This window comes from Conger conger, chromosome 19 (genome assembly GCF_963514075.1).
Source record: "Conger conger chromosome 19, fConCon1.1, whole genome shotgun sequence".
NCBI classification, from domain to species: domain Eukaryota; kingdom Metazoa; phylum Chordata; class Actinopteri; order Anguilliformes; family Congridae; genus Conger; species Conger conger.
In genome coordinates, this window is record NC_083778.1 from 12497992 (window position 1) to 12508960 (window position 10969).

A 10969-nucleotide genomic window follows, 5' to 3' on the forward strand; every position below is an offset into this window, starting at 1 on the left:
TGGGGGAAAAACAGGTCGCAAGTGAGTAAAATAGGCTTTATGTCGGATAGTACACGTTCCGTTCTTCATATATAAGGAGATTATTAAAGACTGCACAATGCCTTATTTACCAGAACATGACAAGCTTGATACCTTCTTGGCAAGACATCTGCTCTTTGGTACTCTGCGTGCAGGAAATTGTGGTCTATTTAAACAGGTACATTATATCAAAGTAAATTGCAAGTACATTTTAGTCATTTAGCAGACGCTTTTAATCCAAAGCGATTTACAAGTGCATAAATTCTGAAACAAGTGAAAAGCAACAAATACATACACATCTGTACAGTTGCTCAGCAATTCAACATACAATTCTGACAATTTAGCATTATTTTTGCGCTCGCATTGAAATGTATAGTGACTGTTCACGCATTTACATAGCAGCCTATGCATTTCTACAGGTAGACATTTACCGAAGCATTTTGGAATAAGCACCTCGTTCAGTTGTTCAATGACAGTGCACTTCTTCTGGGTGTGTCGCGGAATACGCCCAGGCTAAATTTTAGAATGGGGAATTGGGATGGGCACATTGTCGAGAAATATCAATAACAGGTGATTTTCACATTTGTTTTTGGATCGCTTTCAGTGAAAAGATTTAAACATGAACGGGCACAAAGGTAAAGCACAAAACGATCATGCTAACCTGTCGGTGCTGGCCCTGAGACGGGCATTAGGCCAACCGGATCACGCTTGGATCCAGCCACTTTCAAACTGCCATTCATAAAGGGAAAGTAGTCTATTTAGAGGTGCGTGGCGCACTTGGCCGGGTGCTTGGCCACGTGAAGCTTCCAGTCGGTGTCGCAAGTATGTCACGATATTTGACATAAATCATTAGTCCCACCTAAACGTGTGAGCATTATCTTACATTCTCATCTCCTTGACGCGCACCCAAATGATTTAACAAAATATCAAATACCCCCTTGTAATCAATCTGCAGATACACAACAGCTATGCCGCTTTGACGATTACATTTCGGATGCAATTTCTATAAATGCATTCCATCGTATTCAACAGCTGTTTTCAATATTGCTACAAAATAATACCCGTAAATAATAACATCCTGCCGAGTAGCCTGTGTATTTCTCATGAACCGCCTCGCAATACTGTGAAGGAGAATACGGCTTTAACATTTTTTTATATGATTCTGACATTAATTCAAGTTATGTCATTAAAGTTACCGGCCCCGTTTTGTTTGGTGCTATATTCCGCGCTCCTAATTGCATTGATATAAATAGGTTACGACACTACGACCTGCATTTATATTTCACATTATTCATAATATTCTCCCTTAATAGCCTAATCATAAGATGTTGTTTGTTGATACCCGTGCCGATTATACGACGAAACAATTCAACTGCTTATTATCAAGGAACCAGGAACACTTGCTCAATGTTCGGTCAAACAAATTTCGAAAATAAGCTTTTCACTTTTTTTTTGCTTCACAAACACAGACATGACTATCTGACTATCTAAGCCACTGGCAATGCCACAAACCTGGATGCAGTTCTTCATGTAGAAAGTAGACATTGATATGATAACATTTGGGTAATTGTATTATGCTATAAGAGGATGTGTCGCTTCCTATAGTAAAAATATTTGGAAACAATTAACACAAAGTGGTGGATTGGCTCGTGTATGTAGGAGGATGATTTGTAGTCATAAAAGAACATAACAAGAAATTGCCTCATTATCTAAATTACATATAATCGGAAATAAATGTTTAAAATGCTTTTACGTTATTTTGCATTTCATTGGTTTGAATGCAATAGAAAGCTTACGGTTCATTGGTCAACACGAAGCAGACAACCAAGTGAATTACATTTTTGTCATGTTTTTACACGTAAACCCAAGGGCAGAAATAACTACAAAACGCTATTTTCTAAAACAATTTTTATGTTTACAGTTTTACCTGGTTTATTGTAATTGTCCGAATGGTATCTTTATACCATTTTGCGCAAGCACAAGACAGACAGACAAGTCTGGAGTTGCTCGTTGGCTGTATATTTAACCAACGGGAAACATGAGCGCAATATAGGATCCCCCAGCAAAAAAAAAAACCTGCCCTCCTCCCCCCTCTGTTGAACTGCTGTTGCAGTTTGTTTGCACTCCGTTTGCACTAGGTTTATCCGGAGCGGAAATTCCTTTCCGTTTTTGTGAATGACAAACTTATTAACAATTCATCAACACAGTCTGTTCCATCCGGCCCCGTTTCCAAGGAAACCATCTCTCGTTGCTCTCCCATTGGCTGGCCGGCATAATGTATCCATTGAAAGGCTCCATGTTAGTATCCATTCACGCGCTTGCCACGGCCAGGAGCTCATAAGAAAGGGCAAACCGAAACCAAGGAAGGATTCTACGAAGCTGTTTTGAACGAGCACGACCGTGTCTAAGGCGCATAGATGTGCATGTAGGCTGCAACCGATACGACCGAACAGGAACATTTAAAACAACCGCTCCGGATTTATATACAGAAATTTATTCAAGACCTGAAATTATATAACAAGAGGACAGCCTACATGCTGCATTCAGGGAGTCATTGACAAATACACAGGCATTCCGTGCACAGCCGTATGAATGAATATCAGTACAGTCTTATGTATAATATTCACTCAAGGATTCGTGCTGTGTCGATTGTAGACCCCAGCACATACCGAGCCGAGGGGAACAGAATTCGTCCAGCTTAGAAAGACTTCGAAACAGATTTTTTATGACTGGTGACGCCGCGATTACCTCAGTGCCTAAATCCTCACGGTAAGGTGCATATCTTTCCTTTGGATACTCGCTGGTCTGCGAAGGATAGAAACACATTTTTCTTTAACTTCAAGTCCGGGTTTCCCCCACTAATGCTCGATAAATTTAAACCCGTTCATTTCGATTCGGTAATGGCAATCAGCAAGACCGTGGAATGGCTGAAGGAGCAGCTCGAGACGCGCAGGGACTGCCTGCTTCTGATGGACTGCCGAACCCAGGAGCTGTACGAGTCGTCGCACGTCGAGACTGCGATAAACGTGGCCATCCCCAGCCTCATGCTCCGGCGGCTAAAGAAGGGTAACCTACCGATGAAGTCCCTCCTGGCGAACGGAGAGGACCGGGAGAAATTCGCGCGGAGGTGCAAGACGGATACCATCGTGCTCTACGACGAATACAGCCGAGATTGGAACGAAAATGTCGACGGGGGCTCGGTCCTAGGACTGCTGCTTCGGAGAATGAAAGACGAAGGATACAAGGCTTTTTACTTAGAAGGTATGTACACATGTTTTGGCTTCCCAATGATTTGACAGTGTACTGTAAAGTGTAAATGTGAATGTAAAATATATTTTCTTACGAATTTACGCATTGTTGTTTTGGACACATGGGACGTACATGTGGGGTTTATATCCTCACATGTTCTGAATCATCCAAGTCGCCTCCGGTTTTTAAGGATGGACATTTAATGAATGGCTAAATAAAACGGACAGTACATGTGCATGCTGTGTAGTGTTCCTTATGAGTGACGAATGTTTATTTATCTTCTTCGCAGGCGGCTTCAGCAAATTTCAAGCCGAGTTCCCTGCCTTGTGCGACACGAATTTGGACAGCTCGTCCGGCAGCAGCTCTCCGAGTGCCCACGTTCTAGGGCTAGGCGGCCTGCGGATCAGCTCCGATTCCTCCGACATCGAGTCGGACATCGACCGCGACCCCAACAGCGCCACCGACTCGGACGGAAGTCCCCTGTCGAACCCACAGCCCTCTTTCCCCGTGGAGATCCTGCCTCACCTCTACCTGGGGTGCGCCAAGGATTCCACCAATCTGGACATTTTGGAAGAGTACGGGATCAAGTACATCCTGAACGTGACGCCCAACCTCCCTAATTTGTTTGAGAACGCCGGGGAGTTCAAGTACAAACAGATCCCCATCTCGGATCACTGGAGCCAGAATCTCTCACAGTTCTTCCCAGAGGCTATCAGCTTCATCGGTAAGCGAGCACAACCGTTTCGCAACACAAGACCTCACACTGTTTAATGGTTTTATTTGAAGATAAATGCTTGAAATTAATTGCTCAATACCTGTCGGAAAATCCTGAAAAAGTGGCAAAACAATTACTGTGAATACTAAAGCCTGCATTTTTCTCACGATAACCGTGTAATAGCGGTTAACTGGTGCGATATGGTCGGTAAATATCACTAAAATGGCAACTCGACCTGTGCAAGCATAGGGACTGGCACATATTTTACATGAACCAATGCGCATATAGTAGGCTGCGGGTAGTGAACTACGGTAATCACAAAAATAGGGGCCATGTCCTGAAATATTTAAAATACGCACGACGACTGCATCAGCCTATATTAATTGTGCATAATTTAGTTGTTGTTGGTCGTCCTAGCTGTTATTCTGGCTCTGGCGGTTCGGGCCAATGCGAGCGTAAAAAAACCGCTTGTGATGATGAATGAATAGCGCGCGGGGTAGCAATTTGATCCTGGCAGGAAGGAAGCTCGTCTGGAAGGGGCAAATGAACTAATCTGGGGCACGGTAATGTTTCCTCGCACAAAGAGGCCCATTCGCGGGGTAATGTTAACATCCTGTTCGCCTTAATGGGCTGGCCCCATGACTTCCTCTTTCTTTTAATCCGTGAATGGCACCATTGTTGCGGCCTCAGCAGTCGGGCGAATCATTTAATAGCCGTTAATGGTCAACCCCCGCGTCACGTACTCAAGGTCTCGTTGAAGAACTCGGTCTTTATTAGCGCTCTCCTTGCAGTAGGACGCGTTTAATGAAACATTTCTGTGTGTTAGGCCAAGGACCTGCTGAAACGGCGGGCGCACATCCCCGCAGCCTGTTTATGATAAACCGCAACTAAGTTTAAGTAAAGGAAGTGTGCCAGACCGGTGCTTCGCTTGCCAAATATGCGGCGAGCTCCCCGGCCCCCCAGTCGCAGTTGTTATCCCACATGGACGGAAGGATATCGTCTGAACCGAGCTTGCGGTGTCTGCTGCACAGTCAAATCTCCGGTGTAAAATAAACTCTAAATAGTACTTTACATCCTGTAAGTGTGACCTCTTTGCAGTCAGTGTCAATTTAGCACAAGTAAATACGCTGTGTTACTCCACCTTTTACACGCTGCACCCTCAGTATACATAATTATTTACTGTGCTTGCTCCTTTACAGGGAGGTAGTTGAACTTCCACAAGTATTTGGCATTCTTCTAGCTAACAGTATTCTACCTGGGGATCAGACAGCAACCTATCGGCCACAAGCCCAGTTCTCTAACGGTTCTTCTCCCTTTCCCGTGTTTTGCAGACGAGGCTCGCAGCCAGGAGTGCGGGGTGCTGGTGCACTGCCTGGCGGGAATCAGCCGCTCCGTCACGGTGACCGTGGCCTACCTCATGCAGAAGCTCAACCTCTCCATGAACGACGCCTACGACATCGTCAAGACCAAGAAGTCCAACATCTCGCCCAACTTCAACTTCATGGGCCAGCTGCTGGACTTCGAGCGCACCCTGGGCCTGGCGAGCCCCTGCGACAACCGCGTCCCGGCGGCCTCCCCCCAGGCCCCCCTCTACTTCACCACGCCCACCAACCACAACGTCTTTCAGCTGGACCCCCTGGAGTCCACGTGAGGGCCCCGTCCCGCTCCCCCCGGGGAAGGGCCGCCGCTCCTGAGAGACGTTCGCTCTCGTTTTCCTTTTTCCCGCTCGACCTGTCGAGAGGTCTCTGCGCGGTCGCCGCAGGTCAGCCTGAGTCAACAGGAAGGTCGCTGTAGTCCAGAGACGTTCGCTCTGCTTTCTTTGTTTCCCCCCCCTCGACCTGTCGAGAGGTCTAGCAGTCAGCCCTAGTCGACAAGAAGGCCGCCGCTCTGGAGAGACGTTCGCTCTCGTTTCCTTTTTCCGCCCGGCCTGTCGAGAGGTCTCGGTCGTCGCAGTCGACAGGGAGACCCATCCTACTGGACGGACGTTCGCTCTAGTTTCTTTGTTTCCCCCTCGACCCGTGGAGAGGTCTCGGCGAGGTAGCTGAGGTCAGACCGGCCGCTGAGAGACTCGCTCGCGGGGGAGAGGGGAGGAGCGGAGCTTGTCCGCCTCCGTCCTGCTCTCGGACTGGGACTGGCGGAGTCAACCCGCCCAAAGCTGGCGTACGAGGCGGACCGATGCATGCACACAACAAGACTGGGATGCCAAAGAGACAGTTGGTCAAATACGGACATGTTATTATTACGAACGTTGTTATTATTGTCATTGTAACGGTTATTACTCGCAAGCACTTGCACCCGCAGTCCTTTTGCTCAGCTTGGGTGTAAATCTGTTGTCTTCAGTGAAGACGTCCCGGTTTTGGGGTGCAGCACCCCAGGTTTCGAGGGTACAGTGTTGGGCAAGCCACGTCATTTAAGTGGAGTCGGAGAAACGTTTATATTTGTGTATATACCTGCTGTGAGACCTAAGAGGACCTCACGAAGACCATGCCCTTTGCAGACGAGTAGTTCGTTTTTATTTCCCTCTCTTCAATTTTATGCGAATCTACGTATTGAATATCGATATATCGTTTTTTTTTTCATAAGCCAAAAAAATCTATAGGTTTTTAAGATTCTAAATGTGCATACATGTAATATATTCTGATGTTTTGTTTACGTATGGGTTAAATTGATATGCTTTTCGCTTTTGATCGCCGCCCACCCCCTCCCAACCACACACAAACAGGTGAATCTGTCAGACTTGTTTTCTTTGCTTTCGTACATAGAAGCATTACTGCTACAACTGAAGCAAACTTTCACAATTGAAGAACATCCCCCCCTAACCCCCAAATTTCCCAGTCCATCACAAAAAAGTCACCTGCAAAACCGTCCCCAAAGCACTGCTGCATTGGAAACTAAATACACACGTACACACATGTATATATTTTAATTGAGTTTGTATTCGTTGGTGTTGCAGGCTGGGGTCAGAGAGTGCATGCAGATGTATCAGACATGCAGCGTTTGGCAGGGAGCGCCGTGTTGCGTTTGGGGGGTTGGGGGAGGGGTTCCAGCGATACGTAATTTCCCCCCACGTGTACAGCACGTCGAGGGGAACACCTCTGCTTGCATTTCGGGGTCAGACTCGTCCTAACCGTCATGAGTACAGAGAGGAACCAACTCTCTCTCTTCAGGGATAACTGTAGAAAATCACACTTTGATGTCACGGTTGTTGGAGGTGCTGTCATGGCAACCACGAGGGCAGCTCACAGCTGTGTGTGTGTGTGGGGTTGGGGGGTTGGGGGGTGGGGGGTTGGGGGCATGGTACCCATTTTAAGAATGTAATGCAAAATTAAGTTATTAATAAATTGTTATTTTGCCTACTCCTATGTACCTGTCTTTATTTGTTGCATGCGGTCCGTGTGTTACGGGCGTCTTAAAGTCGAAAAGGCGCAATGATGAATTTTCGTTTCTTGTGAAAACAAAAAATCAGTTTTTGAGGATTTTGGCCCGAACGTTTCCCAGCGCAACAGCTGGATCAAAACCCTTCCCGCTTCTGGAAGGAAAACCGCACCCAAGCAAACATTTTCGCTACCTTCAGTACACACGTCCTCCCCCGTTAACCCCTCGGCAGTGACCCAAAGTGGGCAAACTGTCATTTGTCCTCACAGCATTACTTTACATTACATTAATGCCATTTGGCAGACGCTCTTATCCAGAGCGACATAAGTTGATTAGACTAAGCAGGAGACAATCCTCCCCTGGAGCAATGCAGGGTTAAGGGCCTCGCTCAAGGGCCCAGCGCTCAGGAAGTCTGCACAGACACACCGCATGCAGCTGACACAGCCAGCGGGAAGAACCTTCCGGACTGGACTCCAGAAGTCACGTGACCACAGAGTCATTGGCGTGCAATAGAACATAATCATCACACTGCGTGTTGTGTGATTCTGTATGAACTGCCAAACATTTAAGAAACAAATACATTCTATCAACTATCACAACTGCAAAGGACACCAGTTTATGTTGGATTGTCACTGGAAGAAAACAGTGAAAAATCCATACAAACAATTTCAGAAAATTCTAAATATAACCATTTTTGAAAGACCTATGGTTTACATTTGAAGTAAACATTTTAATAAAAATTTTTTTTAGTTTATTTTGAATAAAACAAAAATATTAATTTCAGTCTTTTATTTCAGTTTATTTTACCAGGCAGAGTCAGCCTGGCACATCATAGCAAAATCGTGCAAATTATAAAACTCTTTAAAATGGCAGTTACCTAGGACTGGCACTAAAATAGGTTACCACAAAAAGGTAGACTGAAATAATCCAATGAAACCCTAATTTCATTAAGTAATCATGTGTTTTTAAATGGTAATGTCCTTTTGCCATTTCACACTTCCACAGAGATCAGGCCTCCTCGGAGAAAGCTGTTGAATAATCCTGATTTATCAACTGAATGGGCAGTTCACACCCTATACCCCATAGAGTTCACACACATACTTCTTTGCACTTTAATTAAACTGTAATCATTAGCCCTTTAACACCAGAGCCCACATTAACACACAGAGGAAGTGGAACTAAGAGAACACCAGAAGAGGAACTCTCCCAAGTCTCTTCCGGACTAGTCATGTCTTGCATCCTATCTGGAGGTTTTCCTGTCTTACGAAGCTCGCTGAAATATGTCACAAAATATTTTTAAATGGACACCAGTGTGTTTATTTAAGCCCGGTCAAACATTTCCACAAAGAAGCAAAATATCACCAAACAAAGTATCCTTAATTGTGACTAATTCATTTTCAAGCCTCAAATACAGGAGATACTTCTGTGAACAGAAAATTCAGCAAGTGTGTCTGGTCGGCCATACAAAGTACAAGTGAGCCTTGTTGGCAAACAGTATCGGTTGAATATTTACTCTGGAGTTTAAACACTACTTCCAGAAAATGGTCTTTTTGAGTGAAATGCTGTCAAAAAATCTTGACAGGTTATTTCTCGTCATTTTGTTTTTCACACACATATGGCCAAATCTTATCTTGTCTGTCTACTGTCAGCATCTCATAACTCAAACAGTAAACCCGGTTCAAAACATCACATGACTAAACTATAACGCTTGTTACACTAGACTACAAAGCACTCATTTTTTGGAATTCTGAAAATTCCAGTTACTGGAAACGGAAAAGGCCCTTCTGTGACACTAATACATTATAAATGTGTCTGTCTGTGTGTGTGTGTCTGTGCGTGTTTGTGTGTGTGTGTTTCCCAGTGTGAGGACACACACAAGCTTTGGGCTGCCAGGGCAGTTGTCGGGCACAGTGCCCGTATCTTTTCAATGTTGATATGACAGCAACAGGGCCATGCTGTTTCCATGTGGTAGATAAAAACATGACTACAAGAATAGTTAGCAAGTGATAGTGAGCAATTTGTCTTTCAAAACTAATAGGTAAGTTCACCAAAATTGAAAAGATACAAGTGACATTTTTTCCCCTGGAAGCATTTCACTTTGGCTCAGAAAATTGGAGGTGTGCGACTGCATCAGGTATGATTAAATAAAAAAGACTGAAAGGAATCGAACACCGCATGCCAGAGATAGTTGTTATTGCGCTGACAAAAATGTTATACCGCAATGGCTATATCGCCCAGCCCTAGTGCCCTTATCTGTGGCAGGCCCCAGAGTAAAGGCCACAGGAAACCCCCTCGATAAACACACCCCGGCCTGAGTTTGGGCGGCACCTCCCTGCCCCCTGAGCAGCAGGCCAGGGACCGGCGGCAGGTTCCATCCCCAACGTTGGGCTTCGCTACACACTCCAGGGACCGGAACCTTCCGGAAGCATCCCGCGCTACATGGAGCAGAAGCCCTCGTTTTAAAAACACGCCACTTCTCGGGGGGGGGGGGGGGGGTGCTGAGGGCTCATGGGTAATGAGTTTTGGGTGGGGCGTTCGGCTCTCTGCGGGAGCAGGTGGCGCGGTGGCGTCGTGTGTTTGGGGATTCCGTGCCGCAAAGGAACAGGATGGAGGGGGGGGTGTCCACTCCCCCGACGTAAACCATCTGCAGATTAGCATACAGCTGCTAGCTGCAGCTCGGGTGCTGGGCGGAGGCAGGGCCTGTGTGCCGGTGCTTAGCTTCAGCACTTCAGTGATTTACTCAAGTCATTGTTCGGCGAAAGAGTCTTCAAACCTTGTATGCAAGGTCTAAACCTGCAGACACTGCGGCCCTCCAGGACTGGAGTTAAACCAGCAGACACTGTGGCCCTCCAGGACTGGAGTTAAACCTGCAGACACTGTGGCCCTCCAGGACTGGAGTTAAACCTGCAGACACTGTGGCCCTCCAGGACTGGAGTTAAACCTGCAGACACTGCGGCCCTCCAGGCCTGGAGTTAAACCAGCAGACACTGCAGCCCTCCAGGACGGGAGTTAAACTAGCAGACACTGCGGCCCTCCAGGACTGGAGTTAAACCTGCAGACACTGCGGCCCTCCAGGACTGGAGTTAAACCTGCAGACACTGCGGCCCTCCAGGACTGGAGTTAAACCTGCAGACACTGCGGCCCTCCAGGACTGGAGTTAAACCAGCAGACACTGTGGCCCTCCAGGACTGGAGTTAAACCAGCAGACACTGTGGCCCTCCAGGACTGGAGTTAAACCTGCAGACACTGCGGCCCTCCAGGACTGGAGTTAAACCTGCAGACACTGCGGCCCTCCAGGACTGGAGTTAAACCTGCAGACACTGTGGCCCTCCAGGACTGGAGTTAAACCTGCAGACACTGCGGCCCTCCAGGACTGAAGTTAAACCTGCAGACACTGTGGCCCTCCAGGACTGGAGTTAAACCTGCAGACACTGCGGCCCTCCAGGACTGGTGTTAAACCAGCAGACACTGCGGCCCTCCAGGACTGGAGTTAAACCTGGTGAGAGAGCGCGCAGCCCGGTGGCTAAACCTGGCGGCGCCGCTAATCCAGCGCTAATGGTTTGTGTCCCCGTCTGTGACAGCCGCTGAGATTTGTGCTGTGCCTCCAGCCAT

At 46.8% G+C, this 10969-nt stretch overlaps 1 protein-coding gene across 1 annotated transcript; it reads left to right on the top strand.

The window, feature by feature from the left end:
- Positions 1 to 2340: 2340 nt before the first annotated feature.
- LOC133118995 (dual specificity protein phosphatase 6-like) lies at positions 2341 to 7238 on the top strand. The gene is made up of 3 exons (XM_061229344.1): positions 2341 to 3279; positions 3557 to 3991; positions 5314 to 7238. Exons 1-3 carry the CDS (start codon positions 2880 to 2882, stop codon positions 5631 to 5633), a joined length of 1155 nt encoding a protein of 384 aa, XP_061085328.1. The 5' UTR covers positions 2341 to 2879; the 3' UTR covers positions 5634 to 7238.
- The last annotated feature ends 3731 nt before the right edge of the window (positions 7239 to 10969 follow it).

Coding starts and splice junctions, on each gene's coding strand:
- LOC133118995 (XM_061229344.1), top strand. CDS start 2,880: ATGCTCGATAAATTTAAACCCGTTCATTTCGATTCGGTAATGGCAATC. Junction 3,280..3,556: donor CAAGGCTTTTTACTTAGAAG/GTATGTACACAT, acceptor TCTTCTTCGCAG/GCGGCTTCAGCAAATTTCAA. Junction 3,992..5,313: donor AGAGGCTATCAGCTTCATCG/GTAAGCGAGCAC, acceptor CGTGTTTTGCAG/ACGAGGCTCGCAGCCAGGAG.